Genomic DNA, 17,361 nt, shown 5'->3' on the forward strand with positions numbered 1-17,361 from the left:
CAATACTGAACTTTTAAAAATACTATAGCAAGTCCAAATTTACTAATTTTTGTGGACTGAAGTTTATACCAAATGCCTGACTTCATTTTTCTCTTAGTTTACTGCACGCCAGAAGTATGACTTAATTGGACCTGCCCACACATTAGTTCTGGATCAGTAACTTGTACAGTGTGTCTTGGGATCCTTATTTGTGACTACTTTAGAAGTCATAATCTCTCCTTTTTTTGGCTGTGAGGAGAAATGGTCAAGGGAGAATTTTCTGTATCTCGAGATTCTCCTTTGATGAAACCTAAACATCTAATACAGAGGTTTTTTTTTTTTTTTTTTTAATTCATTTTGAGACAGGGAGGGAGCATAAGTAGGGGAGAGGGAGAAGCAGACTCCTCACTGAGCCAGGAGCCTGATGTGGCACTGAGTCCCAGGACCCTGGGATCATGACCTAAGTCAGATGCTTAACCAAGTGCCCCAGAACTTTGGTTTAAAGCAGGACTTCTCAGCCTAAATACTGTGCACATTTTTTGCTTGATAATTTTTTGTTGTGGTAAACTGTACTGTGCATTGTAGGGGTTCAGTATCCCTGGCCTCTATTGGGTGATGATTCCCTTCCCTCCAGTAGTGAGAGTAAAATTATGAATTGTCAAATGTCCCTTTAGAATCACTTTCTCCCTAAGATGGTATGAGATGTGTGGGTCAGGTTGTGTTAAGACCAATACTTAGTAAGTCCATTTCAAATTTTGTTAGATCTAGGATTGATAAATTCTAAGAAAATAATAATGCTGTATAAAAACGTAAGCATTGTTGACCAACTTTGGAAATAGCTTTCTCACCAGTATTGAGGAATCTATCAAAAGATGGAAAAAGGGGCGCCTGGGTGGCTCAGTGGGTTAAAGCCTCTGCCTTTGGCTCGGGTCATGATCTCAGGGTCCTGGGATTGAGCCCCACATTGGGCTCTCTGCTTGCCTTTCTGCCTCCTTGTGATCAATGTCTGTCAAATAAACAAGTAAAATCTTAAAAAAAAAAAAATGGGAAAAGGTGGATTTCTTCAGCAGGTTCAGGGCAGTTGAAGGTTTCCGGGGCAGCTGTGTTTACCATGGTGGAGTTCAGTGCCACTGTGGAAACCTGAGGATGCTGGGGGCTCTTGACACCACACTCGCAGAGCGTTGAGGGCCATGTACGCTCACTGAGAAGTGTGCTGTGTTTAGAACTGGTGCAATATACCCTGCTTTTTGAACATCTTGGTTTGTTTGTCAGGGCCTGAATGCTTGAAGAAATCAGGCAAGAGTAGTTCTGTAGGTTAGTACTCCGAATTCTTCAAATAACCAATGTGAAAGGCTCATGCAGTGAAGTTAGATAGTATTTTAAGGAAACAGCCTAACTTCTAATGAACCCAGTTCTTTTGAGGAAAGTATTTCAGAGCTTTGTAAAATTCTGCCTTTACTTTTTGAAACGGCAGGAAGACCGCCGCAGGACATCTTGTCTCACATGAATTTGGCAAACTTCTCACAAGTATAAATTGAAGTTTCTCTGCATGATTTAGCTTTCCAAAAAGCTATTTCTTTACCTCTTAACACCTATTTATAATTGGCCAATGAGTTAACTCTTAAAAGAGATCTTCACCCTAAAAGAGGAATGTAGAAATCATCAGCTGTTTCACACCCCAAATGCAAACCATAAATACACAGCAGGGAGTGTGTTAAGTTGTAGTTGGAGGAGCAGAGAAATGACTGAACTTCTTCGCTTCAGAAATTGGGTCCTTGGCTTGATTCCCTCCGGCTTGTCTTTTCGCAAATATGGTGTAACTTTAAGGTACTACTATGGTCTGGAGAGAAAGGGTAATTTTTTCAAGATAGTTGCTGCAGTGTGCATTTTCTGCCTGAAGAGTTTATGGTTTACTACTTTTGTTGGGGTCAGTGTAAATTGTGAAGAGTACAAAAGCAGATGTCACCAATTTCCAAGGCTTTCACTTAACCTTTCATGGAGAGCACTACAAAGCTTGAACATTGTGCTAATGGGCGCTGTTAAATGATAAAATTTTGAAAAGCTGGTGTTGCAGTCTTTGTATCTGAATGATCTGGGAAATGTGCCTTACCTCTGACTCAAAGCAGAAGAAATACCACCCTGAGCCTTCTCTTTTTGTATGCTATGATTTGTCTCTCAAATATAGATGACACAGCTTAACCTCAGATAGTTCTCTGCCCATGTTGCTGAACCACATCATTGGTGGTAAGGTAAATTCTTTTTATTCTCAAATCTGTGTCTTTTTCATCTTGGGTTGATCATAAAGTGAGTTTATGAGGATCAGGCAGTGAATGTTTGCAGTATATGTGCTACCTAAGCCCCCATGGTGGTTAATATTTCTAAACACCCTCATCTAGGTGACTAATGTGTAAAATGTCAGGTTTGTTTCAGAGGGCCCTGGACTTGGTAGACCAAGAAACTGCTGAGAGCAGCCTTTCCTTGGTGGAGAGGCAGAGGACTTGAGTTCTGAATGGATTTGTTGGAACTACTTCCTCTGTAGTGTTGGTTTATTGCTTCCTAGTAGAACTTCTGTGCTGCAAGATCATTACAGATCATACAGTTTAACCCATTTGTTTTGTGAATTCATTTGAAAATAATTTAGGCATCTGGCACATAGATGGATTTCTTGAATTAAGGTATTTAAGCCAGTAATTGAACTTAACCTCTTTCTGGTTATTGTTGGAATTTGACTAGTTCATAGATAGGCTTGCAGCTTTGTGAAGTGATGATTCAGTTTATCCATTCGCTGAGTGCGCTGCACTGACCTTCTTCCAAGTCTCAGTTCCTGTTCTAGGAACTTGGGGCTATGTAGCCTCCAAATGCCCTGCAGTCTGCGGTGTTCTACCGTGGGCAGCTTGTGTGTTGGTAGACTACCGGTTAGAATGGTATGGTGTCAGCAGGGATGGGTCCCTCTGGGTCCCATCTCACCAAGATGAGTGGTAGAAATCTGATCACTTGGCTGCAGCCCTTTATCTAGTTTTAAAAGTGTATGACTTCATAACTATTACCTGTGTTTGTAGACTGAAGTTTTCCAGAAGCCTTTGGTTCTGTTATCTTTGAGGACTAAGATGATAATGGCAGGACTGAATTGCAGAAGGGGAGACCCAGTTGGTGTGGGGGGAGGGAGGCAGGAGATGTGACAAATACCTGTAAAAGCAGAGCTCAAATATTGCTTAGAGTTGATTGAATTGCTTTTCATGCACCAGTGCTATGATGAAAAGCTGGAATTGAATGCAGATAACAAATAGGTTTTGGTTACTTTTCAGGATGGAGGAAAACTGTAACAAACGCTTGGAGTAAGCAATTACTTGAACCATGAAGAGGGCTTTGGAGGAGGATATGGTATTAGAGCACTTCTTATGAATTGAAATAGTAGCAGAGTGTGTTTCACAAGTATGATCATGTGAGTCTTGTTTTCAGAACTACAAATGTACAGTGAGTCTGCAGCTGAGCATTTTTTAAAATTTATTTCCGCACTAATGAGCATTGGGCTAGGCAAGGTGTGCATGCCTTTCTAGCTGAAATAGCCTGTTTCTTGGTTCTTGTGATCAGAACAAAAATCTGGTTTACAGAGCAGGCTTCATGGCCGCTGTTTTGGCTCCATGCTGTTAACACACCATTAGTGGATAATGTGTCATGTTGCCTCCCTCCCTGATAGTGGTCTTAGTTCCTAGGCAGTGGGTGGGATTACAAAGCAAAAGCCTTAGGAGAAAGAAACAGTTTGAAGGGAAGACACATTGTTGTTGCATGTGCTAGCATATCCAGCTTCCTCCTGTGTACCAAACTGGTTTTTTTATTTTATCTTAATTCTAAAGAGAGAGCACAAGTAGGCAGAGAGGCAAGGGGGGGCGGCGGGGACAGGCTCTCCGCTGAGCAGAGAGCCCGATCCAGGGCTCGATCCCAGGATCCTGAGATCATGACATGAGCTGAAGGCAGAAGCTTAACCCACTGAGCCACCCAGGTGTCCCAAAACTGGTTTTGTTTTTTATTTTCAAATTTTTATTTAAGTTGCAGTTAGTTAACCTACAGTGTAACATTGGTTTCAGGAACAGAGTCTAGTGATTCATCACTTAGTATAATACCCAGTGCTCAATAATAGTGCCCTCCTTAATACCCATCATTTCATCCACCCCCTCATCCAAAGTAGTTAGTGTAAATGGCTCTTCAGCTAGCCCTCATTTTAGCAGAACAGAATTGCTGTGAGATAATTTCTTCTCACTGTGTTATCTTGTCATTTTGGTTGTATATTGCTAGTGTAAACTGGAGTCTTTTGTCACCATAACGTTTACTACTTGTGATGTAAGTATTTTTATGTTCTTCAGTCACATAGGTGGGTACCCTTTGCCACTGTAAGCCATTAAACCATTTGTAAAGGGAGCTTTGCAGATGGTGGTATCTTGTACCAGGGTGAGTTATAAGTAAGATTTGGATCAGAATTGGTCCTTAGCAGCTCAGAGGTCTGCAGAATTGTTGTGTAGTAGTATCAGGTACCCCAGCTATAAAGGTGATGAATAGGTAAGGAAGTGCACAGGGATTCTGTATCAGTTTTTCTCTTTTTCAGGTTCTTTTAGCAAGCATTCAGATTTTTTGAAAAGGATTTTTATTTGAGAGAGCACGAGCATAGGGAAGAAGCAGAGAGAGGGTGAAGCAGTCTCCCTACTGAGCATGGGGCTCTATCCCAGGACCCCAGGACCAGATCCAAGCTGACTCTAGCTGAAGGAAGATGCCTAACCAACTGAGCCACCCAGGCCCCATAGCATTCAGTTTTTTTTTTTAAACCGTTAAAAATTTGCATTTTAAATGGAACAGTGCTTGTTTCCTACCCCTCCTCTCTTTTTAAAGATTATTGTAATCTTTGTAAGAATTAATCTGGTAGGGAAGTACTTTGGGTCTGAAACACTATCTGAAACTTTGGGTATGTGATGCAGTGGTTTCTATGGAAATCTACGAAAGAAAGTTTTAAAACTTCCATTGTTTGAGAATAGGTAACGTTTTAAATTGGATACTCAGGAGGTACCTAAGGAACTGGGAAACAGAAAAATTAATATGCCTAAGGTCAGATAGTTCTGAAGTCTGCCTCCTTCTAGGCATTTTGGCATCTGTGGCCCAAGTCAAAGACGGACAGTGTTGGCCTGCAGTGCTAAGCAGTACTCTGAATACTCCTTTAGGAAAGGGGATGGAGGTGGGTGAATGGGGAATGTTTATGGAGGGGTGCCAATCCTTATACTCTCCATCCTGGTGATTTATTTAGCAAGCATTGTGGCATGGGGCAGTCGGGTTTTTGTTGACTAAGCAGGAGGAATGCTGACCTTTTAATCACACTTGTGCTTCTGTGCTCAGGATACAGTGCTGACTTCGAAGCTTTGAACATTTCACAACTTTTTACTCCTTGATGATCTATCTGCTTCATTATCTGGAGGGGTATTAGCTTTTTCAGAACAAGAAGGTTCATTTAGCTTGTGAATGAGGACTCTGAGTTGATGATGGCCTGAATGTGTGCAATTTTGTTAGTATCTTCTTTTTCAGACAATTCTTTAAGCCTCAAATGCAGACTTACTGTGTTATCTGGGGGTGTTTTTTTTGGAGGATAAGACTATCATGTCAGGTGGTCAGATTTTTGTTTGAATTCTAAGGTGATGTGTCCCAGCAAAAATGATTATATGTTGGAGAACCTTGGATGCTTGGTATCCTATGATGGAAAGTCTTTTGAAGCCTCCAGTGGTTTTTGTGATTTCTTTGTGCCCTTGTTGTAAAAAACCCCCCACAAAACCCGATACTTCTGTGCTGACAAGAAGAAGGTAGTAATATAGTAAGTAGTCTGGGGTTTTACCTCTGCATGGTTGAACCTATGGGAAGAGAGGAAACCAGAATAATGTGTTGCGTGGAACAAAAAGCAGTTGGGAAAGTCGATTGTAGCTTTGACTGAGGTGCTTAAATGAACCCCATTTACTAGATTAAGTTTCCTTTGGGTCCTTCAATCTTAATTCAAAATGTAGTCCATGTGGAGTTGGTAGGCTCATGGAGTTTGCTTCACTTGCAGTGGGCTAAAATGGAATCTTTGGTGTTCAGAAATTGAGAGCTGACTAGGAACCAGGATTTGTGACTTCTTGGGAGCTGGAATCTTAGGAAAGAGCAGCTGCTTGAATGTACATTAGACCTGTCCTATGGGCTACCCTGTCTTTCCAGCAGTATCTCTTGCCCCTTTTTTACACCTGGCCTACTTTATTTATTTCCTGGACTACCAGAAATATACGATAGGTGGGATGGCCAGTATTCTCTGCAATCAGATTTTGTGTGTATTTCGAGGTCTTTTCCAACACTGTATTTGTCCAGTGACAAATGAACAGAAGGAAGGAAGCTTTTATCAGAACTATGTCAGCTCGAGTCACAGTTGTGATAAAAGGAAGTATTCCTGACCTTGAAGCCTTATCTCTTGTTTGCAGAGATCTCATAAATGGACATGTGAAAATTAAGCCAAACAAGCAAATATTTTATAGGTGTGATTAAGAATCCATTTGGGAGAAATACTGAGGTTGAGATGTCAGGGACTATTAAGTATACTGTGTTCTTATTAATACTGAAGTATTTGAGTAGGAACTATTTATTCTTTATTATTTGAAGCTTCTTTTTCTTAGAGGAGAGCCATTGTTCAAGGGCTGACTGGTTTTTGCAGCTTAAAATTTTTTAGTTTGCAGTGCTCACAAGGAAAAGAGGGTACTGATGATCTCTTCTAAGATAGAGAGGAGAGAGAAATAATCATTTTTGGTATGTGAATATATTTAATCTTTATAGAACTGATTGAACCAGATTTCCTAGTTTCTGAAGTTAAACTTCACTTGGTGTTAAACTTCAAATTTTGAAGGGAAAAATTCCAAAGGGAAATTCAGAGGGAAGTAACTTCGTATTCCCTGCTCTGCTATCCTCTTAATGCCAGTCTTCACTTGGCATTCCCCGGATTCAGTAATCTAGAGTGTGATGCTTTGGCACTAGTTTCCTAGTTGGGTGAGAGGGGGATGAGTTGCTTACTCTTTTTTTTTTTTAAAGGTTTTATTTATTTATTTGACCCAGAGAGAGAGACAGAGACAAGATCACAAGCAGGCAGAGGGGCAGGCAGAGGCAGAGAGAAGCAGGCTCCCCGCTGAGCAAGGAGCCAGATGCAATCCCAGGACCCTGAGATCATGACCTGAGCTGAAGGCAGCGGCTTAACCCACTGAGCCACCCAGGCGTCCCTGAGCTGCTTATTCTGCATACAATGTCATGCTGTGTTTGTATCACATCTTCAGATTGACCCTCAGCTTGTCTGCTTTCAGAATTAGGACATTTATCATGTTTTAGATTTAGTGGGAAAGCTATTTTAACCACATTCCCCCAACAGTCTAGTTCTTCCAAAATTCTTCTTAAACTGGGAAAAGAAATTGGGTATTTCTTTCCTCTGAATTTCTAGATAACAAAATCCGTTACTTTGCTTCCGGGGCAGTGTTCACACTTGTTCTCATGTGTCAAAAATGTGGTATTTTGGGGGCCTGGTGGCTCAGTGGGTTAAAGCCTCTGCCTTCAGCTCCGGTAAGGATCAGATCAGTAAGGATCAGATTGAGCCCTGCATTGGCTTTCTGCTCAGCAGGAAGCCTGCTTCCCTCTGCCTGCCTGCCTCTGTACCTACTTAATGATCTCTGTCAACTAAATAAATAAAATCTTTAAAGGGGGGGGATTTTCCTAATTGAGGCCTTTGTTTTTGTAATCTACATCTTGTGTCTAGATTTTTCATCATTTTGAAACAATCTCTGACTATTAATTGGTTCTCTTGAGCTAATTTTTCTTTTATACTTAGGAATCCCATACCACATGGCCGTTTTGTGTGGTTGTGGGGTTTTTTTGTTTTGTTTTGTTTTGTTTTGTTTCTAAGTTAGTTCAGTTCTGTGTACTATCTGGTAATGCCTCTTGAATGTTCTTTGTAGTTGGGGCATTTATTCTGTCTAGTTCCAAGTCACTATAGTTGAAGTATTTGGTAAGTGTATTTTTTCACATAGGTATAAAATCATCTTGTTCCTTTATTCAGAAATACAGGAATATTTTCGACCTACCCATTCATTTAAAGAGCAGGTTTCCCTACAATTTCAAATAAATGTAAGAGCTATTGTTATAAATGATCTTGTATAGAATACTTTTTAATTCCTAGCTTGCATTTTTGGAGGGATACTTTTAACACTACAGTGAAGTTGAGACTAATAGCCAAAAACTGTCTTTCAGCTGAGATCTGTATCTGTGGACCTGAATGTTGATCCCTCACTTCAGATTGACATACCTGATGCACTCAGTGAGAGAGAGAAGGTCAAATTTACCGTGCACACCAAGGTAAGTGACAAAGTAATGCTGTGTTGTAGCTTTGTGATTCACAGTGGGCAAGAAGAGATGTCCTGAACTGAAAGGATTGTTGGTTTGCCGTGTAACACTACTGCTGAGGGAGAACATACCTCATCTTGCTTGTAGTGAGCATCAGATAAGTGTTCTCGCTTCAGCATTTTCCACTGTTGGGGAGCCCCAGTGCTGTGGGTATTGCTGATGTTGGGTGGCTTGTACTCTGCTTCATGAGGAAGCAGACCAGGCAGTGATGTGTGGGGCCACTATCTGCACAGCTTAGATCTTCCCCCTTTGTTTTTCTTTGCATGAGGGAGAAGTGCTTGCTTTTTCTGGTATTTAATAAGTTACTGGTCTTTGCCTCTTCTGTTTACTATGATTCAGAACACTTTTTTCCTCATCCACTTTTTATTTATTTATTTTAAAAAAGATTTTCTTTATTTATTTGACAGAGATTACAAGTAAGCATAGAGGCAGGCAGGGGGCAGGGAATAGGCCCCCTGCAAAGCAGAGAGCCTGATGCAGGACTTGATTCCAGGACCCTGAGATCATGACCTGAGCGGAAGGCAGCGGCTTAAGCCACTGAGCCACCCAAGTGCCCCTCCTCATCCAGTTTTTAAAAAAGATTTTATTTTAAAGAAAGAGAGCACAATGCGGGGGTGGTGGGGGGTGGGCTGAGAGAGAGGGAAAGATAATTTGTAGCAGACTCCCCATGGAGCCTGAAGCCCAATGCAGGGCTCTATCTCCAACCCTGAGAACATGATCTGAGCTGAAAATCAAGAGTCCATCTGAGCTATCCAAGCGCCTTATATACAGATTTTTAATTTGACAAAGGCAATATGCCAGTCTAAAAAATGTGGAGAGTAAATAAATGTTTCAGAATCCATCCTTTCAGGAACATTTTCAGTGTGCTTTCTCCTTCCATACTTGTTAAAATGCACTGAATGCTTGTCTTATGCCAGGCATTGTTGTAAAGAGTTGACATGTATTTAATTTTCTCTTTATAATAACCTTATGGTATTGTATTATCACAGGTGAGGAAACTGCCACAGGTTTAAGTAAAATAAATAGCTAAGGCACAATTTGACTTGGGCAAACTGCACTCCCCCCTTTGCTACCATGCGACAAAACTTTTATTAACATTTTGAAGAGCTGTTGAGAAAACCAGTGACTCAAATATTATTGAAATTGATTAATTTCTAAACTTAAATTGGGGCAAAATAGCTGTATAGTGCAAAGCAGTGCCATCATTGGGCACTATGAATTCAAGACTGAAGATGATATACAGAGCTTTTGGGTTATAGCACATCTCTAGCATAGAGACATGCTATGCGTATGGTCCTTCCCCGTGTGGATTTCTCTTAATACCTTGGTGGCTTGATTAGCATACCTCACTCAGGAGGCAGTGTGACAACTATATGATTATATCTGCCTGACTTGACCTGAGAGGTAGTTTTGTGAAAAGAATTCCTTAAAGAACATGTTGAATCTTTAGGGGTGACTTTTTTTTTTTTTTTTTTAAGATTTATTTGACAGATCACAAGTAGGCAGAGAGGCAGGTGGGGGTGGGCAGGGGGGGGATGTAGGCTCCCCGCTGAGCAGAGAGATGGGGTGATCCCAGGACCCTGGGATCATGACCTGAGCTGAAGACACAGTCTTTAACCCACTGAACCCCCCAGGCGCCCCTTCAGGGTTGACTTTTATTATAGTAAGGAGATCACATGTTGCTGCTTTTGTTCTCAGTGTTTCTGCTTTTGTTCTTGACTGGGTCTCACTGAGATGTTTTGTCATGCAGAATTTTCCCATAGCACGAGCCCAGGAAACCCGAAACACTCTATCAAAAAGTGGTGGTTACCAGTTAATTTCTTACTGTTTTTCACAGACCACGCTGTCCACGTTTCAGAATCCAGAGTTCTCTGTTACAAGGCAACATGAAGACTTTGTGTGGCTACATGACACTCTTATTGAAACTGCAGACTATGCTGGGCTTATCGTAAGTGCATTTTGGAAAAGCAGATAATTTCTGAAGCCAGTTTCTTCTACCTTCTCGTATTTGTTTTGTTTAAAGAGACTTTTACCCATTTTTTTATAATGGGTTGTGAAAACTGTCTGATTTCATCTATCAAGTAGAGCACGTGCTATTGGTAGTGGCTAAACTACAGAAGAGTTGTGTTATAGCTATGAGGTGAAGCACACAGTCTTAATGATGAGGGAGCAGGAGGTTGGCTGAGGACAAAGCAAAAGCTGGCGCCTTGCACCCCCTCTTCATCCGGAGAGGAGATATGTGTAGCATTCCTCAGGCACCCATGACTGCCATAAAACGATAGTTAACTTGCAGGGATCGCAGTCCTGCAGAACAGGAATCTCCCTTGCTCTGCAGATGTCCTAGAGACCTAAACAGGGAGGTTACCTTATCAATAGCACAAATTTCCAGAGGCAAATAACTCTCAGTTCCTGAAGCCCTAATGTCTCCCTCCCACCATAAACTGGAGGAGGCTGAGGTAGAAGGGAATGTAAATGATAGCAGGATCATAATACCCCACCAAGAATCTCCCAATTATCTTGATGTTAATGCCTGACCTAAAGACAACATTGATCAAGCCACAAGGGCGATGCCTCCCCCCCCCCCCCCCCCCCGCACCTTGTAGGCCCTCCTTAATATGTGAAAACTCTGTTGAAACCTCCCTTCCCTTCCCCTCACCTTCCCCCAACCGCAAGGTATATAACATGCCGACCCTCACAACCCGGGGCAGCAGCTTTTCCTGCCCACGGGTCCTGTCCCCGTGCTTTAATAAACCACCATTTTGCACCAAAGATGTCCCAAGAATTCTTTCTCGGTCATCGGCTCTGGACCTCAGTCCACCGAACCTCACCTAGGTTCTAGAACTTCATCATTGAGACCTGTATAATAGGCTAATTAGTTCATGGCTTGAATCTTCTCTACCTTTTGGGTTTGGTATTTTCTCTAGTACTTTTGGGCATCAAGTAGAATTGATTTCTAGGTAAACCTCAGTAGTGATGTGATGATGGTGTATAGTAGATTTCTCAAAAGTGTTGTGGTCCATTCAAGAAGTAGGAGAAGCAGTTGTCTTTGTGCTAATAAAAGTAGTATTGAAGCTTGTGTCTGAGAATATTCTGTCCACCTAAAATTGGAATCTTTTTATTACCCTCTGGAATTAAAAAATTGCCTTTATTGTTAGAGCCTAATTTTATTTTTAAAGATTTTTTTTTTTAAGATTTTATTTATTTATTTGACAGAGATCCCAAGTAGGCGGAGAGGCAGGTGGTTGGGGTGGGGGGAGGATGCAGGCTCCCAGATGTGGGGCTCAATCCCAGGACCCTGGGATCATGAACTGAACCAAAGGCAGAGGCTTTAACCCACTGAGCCACCCAGGCGCCCCTAGAGTCTAATCTTGATGGTGCTTCATTGACTTCATTTTAGCACTGGTTGTAATATATACACTTTAAACGGACATTGAAGCATGCTAAACACTATTATCCCCTATAAATCATCCGTACTGGGTAACCTGAAAAAATGACAGTCTGAGTGTCCAGTTGTGGGGAGGAGACTTCTTTTATATGGCCAAGAGGAATAATAAGGTTAAGAGAAGAACAGGCTGACCTGTTAGCCCCACTGGGCTGGCTGCCTCCTTGTGCATAGGCACTGAGTAGAATATCACTGCCACTGCCGGGATAAGACTGCTCTTGAGTTAACCTGCTTTTCCTACAGATTCCACCTGCTCCTACGAAGCCTGACTTTGATGGCCCTCGAGAAAAAATGCAGAAATTGGGAGAGGGTGAAGGGTCTATGACCAAAGAAGAATTTGCTAAGATGAAGCAAGAGCTGGAAGCGTAAGTGGGGTTTTTTGATAGGACTCTGTTCTTTTATTTTGTATTTTATTTATTTATTTGACAGAGATCACAAGTAGGCAGAGGGGGGGAAGCAGTCTCCCTGCTGAGCAGAGAACCTGATGTGGGGCTTGATCCCAGGACTCTGGGATCATGACCTGAGCTGAAGGCAGAGGCTTAACCCACTGAGCCACCCAGGCACCCCCAGGACTCTGTTCTTTTGAAAAGGACCAAAGTGATGATGTATATAGAAATCAGAAGAAGCTGGCAGTTCTCTTTAAGTATGGAGTTAATTAATTCTCTAATGCGTGGTCTTGTAGAACTGCATTTTGCAGTTGATTCCCTATGGACACTGGATAGAGTGATTGTTTTCCCCCAGGTGGACTGCTTGTTATGGAATGCTGGTCTGGCAAGGTGAAGAAGAAAGCCTTTGTCTGTATAGATAAAGAACTCCTCAGGCTGCTGATAATGAACTAAGTTTCATTTCCTGAAGTTCGGTGACTAGGGTATAGCTGAAACTAGATTGCAATGATGTGATTACAAGAAGCACTCTGAATAACAATCACATGGATGGTTTGAAAGAAGTCCTAGTTCACAGAAAGCATCTTTTAACTTGATTATAAGTATTTCAAACAAAAATGTATCACAGTTGGGGATTTATATTAAAGTTAATCATGAAATTATCCTTGCACTTCTTTCTCTTGACCCTCTCTCCCCGCTCACACTATCAGTGTGGCTCCCATTTCAGCAGTTGTCCTCCATGCTCTGCCCAGTGTCCATATTCTCTGGGGCTGGTGATCACATGGCTCCAGGTACTAAGTCCTTCCACACATGCTGGAGTACCTGTCATGGCCTGTTCTGAGGATAAGGTACTGAGCACAATAGACTAAAGTCCTACCACTAAGACGTTTAGAGTGATCTGTAATGCCCAGGTTGAGATAACTTTATAACGTGTGATAATTCCAAGCCTTATTAGACTTGAGTGCTCTCTATGTGGCTGCAGGACTAAGGCATTTTGATTGTTTGACCAAAGCCAGTGTTCGGTGGCTGCTAAATACTAGCAGTCATTGCATGTAGATTGGGGCTTTGTAGGCTTGCTCTCTCAGCTCCTGTTGTAGTATTACTTTCTCCTTCCTTTTTTATTTACCCACAGGTTCCCAAATGGCAAATGCCTAATTATTAACTACATAAAAGGTTGTACCAGAATGTTTTGGTCTAGTTTGAGTGTTTTCCTTAAGTGGTATGAGCAGAACAGTGGTGATAACTGGGACCAATACTGGTTATTTAGTCAAGTGGTCCCAGCCTAATGCCTTGTGTGTTTCTCTTCCAGTGAGTATCTCGCGGTCTTTAAGAAGACTGTATCCTCCCATGAGGTTTTTCTACAGCGGCTCTCTTCTCACCCTGTTCTCAGTAAGGATCGCAACTTCCATGTGTTCCTGGAATATGATCAGGATGTAAGGCATTTTTGTTCCATTTCCATGATCCAGTGAAAATGCACATGACAATTTTTTTTTTTCTATTCTCTCTTCTCTCCCCTACCCCCTTAGGAAAGGAAGAAGAGGGAGAGTGAGAGAATCCAGAATAGGCTTTATACCCAGCACAGAACCCCGATGTGGAGCTTGTTCCGTAGCCCTGAGATCATGACCTGAGCTGAAATCAAGAGCTGGATGTGGATGCTTAAGTGACTGAGCCACCCAGCACCCCCACTTGATTTTTTTTTTTTTTTTTAATGTTTGAGGGGCACCATGCTGCCTATCAGAAGAGCATGCACCTCTTGATCCTTGGGGTGATGAGTTTGAGCCCCACAGTGGGTATAGAGATTGCTTTAAAAAAATAAAAATTAATAGAAATATACTTGATGTCCTGATAAATTTTCTGGAAAATTGACTTTTTTTTTGTTTAATAAAGTACTGAGTTTTTTAATGGCACAGTGAAATCCTTTTTTAGATACTCTCTCCACCTCCCCATTTCAAGATACTTTTATAAAATGCTGCTTGAAGATTACTTTTACCCCTTTTTAATGAAGGACTGGTTTTTGCCCTCTGTTAATTTTGGGATTGTTATTTGTTTTGAAAGGTTTTATTTGAGAGAGAATAAGCGGCTGGGGGGCAGAGACTGCTCCCACAGACTTCCCACAGACTGCTTACTGTGCAAGGAGCCTGATGTGGGAAGTCAGACACCCGACTTACTGAGCCACACAGGCTCCCCAATTTGGGGATTGAGAGGAATTTTCAGTTCACGTTTGCTTTTGGTTACCTGTTTGTTGGAAGGAATTATATGTTTTGCACCCCTCCCCCCTTTTTGAAAGATTTTTATTTGAGAGTGGGTGTGTGTACACACAAGCTGGGGGAGAAGGAGGGGGAGAAGCAGACTCCCTGCTGAGCTGGGAGTTGGACTTGGGGCTCCATCCCAGGACCTGGAGATGATGACCTGAGCTGAAGGCAGACACTTCACCATCTCTGCCATCCAGGAGCTCCCGTTGACCTTTTTTGTTTTCTCCCTCCTTTAATTTTTTTTTTTAATTACTTCTTGATATGTGTGAGGTAGGCCCTTACTTAAAATTTCTTCAGCATCTTCAAACCAGTAAAGTTCAGTCAGCAGCATAGGACATTACAATAATTCAAGGAAAGATTTCTAAAGGCCACTATCTCATGCCTGGCTGGGTCCTTTGGAAGAGCATGCAACTCTTGATCTTGGGTGCATGAGTTCAGACCCCATGTTGGGTGTAAAACCTTCTTAATAAATAAATAAATACAACATAAAATAAAAGCCATTGAGACTTAGTGCCATGTATTTTTCCAGAATATCTTGGGTTATACATTTTTTAGAACTATGACCAGTGTTTAAATTTTGCTATTTATTCCTATTTAGACCTGGTGGCTAAGATGGAATGAAAGATATTTTATGTGTGTTCCTGTACTAGGACAGTATCACTTGGAAGATATTTAAAGCCAAAAGCACTTAGAAAAACATGTATACCATAAACTATTACATAATTTTCTTCTTTTTCTTTTTTTTTTTTTTTCTTTATTTTTTTTACCCCCAGCTAAGTGTTCGGCGGAAAAATACCAAAGAGGTGTTTGGTGGCTTTTTCAAAAGTGTGGTGAAAAGTGCTGATGAGGTCCTTTTTTCTGGAGTTAAGGTAAGGGCTTTTTTAGCTGTTGCAGAAAACTCTTGTGAATAGCTGACTTTTTATTTCTTCACAAGAGATATTTGTGAAACAAATGTATTAACTTCACAGAAATGTAAGTAATTTAAAAATCTTGGGTATTTTTATCTACTTACTGAATTTTCACTTATATTTCTAAAATACCGTGTTCTCTTAAGTGAGAGGATAAGAACAGTCTCATTTAATTCATTTTTTCCTTTTCTGTATGGAGAGCAGTTGCCCAATTACTATTATTATTATTATTTTTTTTTTCTTAAAGATTTTATTTATTTGACAGACAGAGATCACAAGTAGGCAGAGAGGCAGTCAGAGAGAGACAGAGAAACAGGCTCCCTGCTGAGCAGGGAGCCCGATGTGGGACTTGATCCCAGGACCCTGGGACCATGACCTGAGCCGAAGACAGAGGCTTAACCCACTGAGCCACCCAGGAACCCCAGTTACTATTTTTTAAAAAGAAAATAGGCAACAAGATTATAGTATTTCATGACATTCTGCAGAACTACACTGTCCACTTCGGTAGTCCCAGCCTCACCAAATTTTTAATTTTATTTGTGTGATGTGAAGAAAAGACTGTAAAAGACTGTAAAAGACTGTAAATTTTTTTTTTTTTTTTTTAAGATTTTATTTATTTATTTGAGGGAGAATGAGTGAGAAAGAGCATGAGAGAGGAGAAGGTCAGAGGGAGAAGCAGACTCCCCAAGGAGCTGGGAGCCCAATGCGGGACTCGATCCTGGAAGTCCGGGATCATGACCTGAGCCACCCAGGCGCCCAAGACTGTAAAATATTAAAAGTAGTTTCACCTGTTTTTTTGTTTTATAATGTGGCTACTAGAAAATTTTTAAATAGTGTATGTCATTCACATATTTCTGTTGGACAAAGCTGTCTTAAAAGACTAAATTGATATTCAGCTCTTCTCAGCCCCTTCTACTTTTTAACTGAGTTACCAGCTTGTGTCTAACATTGCCACCTGTTGAGGGCATGAGCAACAAGCCCAGGGTATAGGTGCTGAGTAGAGGGCATTGTTAGGAATTTGGAAGCTCTAGGAAATTCTCCTTGGTGCATTTTAAGGTGAATAGGGCTGTCCTGTCCCCATATAACATGGAATGTTTGGCATCCCTGATAGGTGCCCACCCAATATACACCCCCTCGCTTCCCCCGCCCATACAAATATGTAGGTATCTACTGCTAGGTTGCAACCTGCCAGGCAGAACCACTTCTTGCAGGATTGTTGGATGTTAGAAAGGATACCACATTTTTCCTGGGTGTTGTTGAATGGCTATTGAAAATGTTTTTTTCTGTTGACATTTCCTGCTAGCACTTGAGTTTTGCTAATCTTGGGTATGAAATGCTGTCTTGTTAGTTTGGGTTTTTCTGGTCCATAGAGATTAAAGTTCTTACGCTTGAGCTTATTTCCTTAATGTTTCTTATGAAAAATACATTCATATTATTCAGAGTTTTGCTTCTTAAATTTCTTTTTTCCCCTTTAGGAGGTAGATGACTTCTTTGAGCAAGAGAAGAATTTCCTCATTAACTATTATAATAGGATCAAGGATTCGTGTGCAAAAGCTGACAAAATGACCCGATCTCATAAAAGTAAATACCATTTACCCACTAGACGCTTAGCTTTGCTGATGTACTAGCTCTGATCATATAAAAAGGGCTGTCCTTGTTTTTGCAGATGTTGCAGATGACTATATCCACACTGCAGCCTGCCTGCATAGCTTGGCTTTAGAAGAGCCCACGGTCATCAAAAAGTAAGTTTTGTTGGAAAAGCATTTTACCTACTCCCAGTTGACAACTCGTGAGTGGTATAATGAAGAATGACTGTATGGTTTCACTTCTGCTTTTGAGTACCAGCTCATCAAGATAGAGGATAGTGTGGTCTCTAGGACTCAAATCTTGACACACCCTGTGAACATAGACACATTTAAGATATTTGTAGGGTACTCAGCGGGCACTTCTATACCAAA

The 17,361-nt window shown here is 41.2% G+C and overlaps 1 protein-coding gene across 2 annotated transcripts in view; it reads left to right on the forward strand.

Moving 5' to 3' along the window:
• The window catches only part of SNX5 (sorting nexin 5), a 28,710-nt gene that overhangs the window by 4,012 nt on the left and 7,337 nt on the right, over positions 1–17,361 (forward strand). For both annotated transcript variants that reach the window (XM_082743184.1, XM_082743183.1), the window contains 7 exons: positions 8,266–8,370; positions 10,256–10,366; positions 12,104–12,225; positions 13,553–13,676; positions 15,269–15,364; positions 16,879–16,984; positions 17,070–17,145. In XM_082743184.1, coding sequence (XP_082599310.1) covers positions 12,152–12,225; positions 13,553–13,676; positions 15,269–15,364; positions 16,879–16,984; positions 17,070–17,145 — 476 coding nt within the window. In that variant the 5' untranslated portion in view covers positions 8,266–8,370; positions 10,256–10,366; positions 12,104–12,151. The remainder of the gene's footprint in view (positions 1–8,265; positions 8,371–10,255; positions 10,367–12,103; positions 12,226–13,552; positions 13,677–15,268; positions 15,365–16,878; positions 16,985–17,069; positions 17,146–17,361) is intronic.

The sequence above is a fragment of the Mustela nivalis genome (assembly GCF_964662115.1).
Source record: "Mustela nivalis genome assembly, chromosome: 8".
Classification (NCBI taxonomy): Eukaryota; Metazoa; Chordata; class Mammalia; order Carnivora; family Mustelidae; genus Mustela; species Mustela nivalis.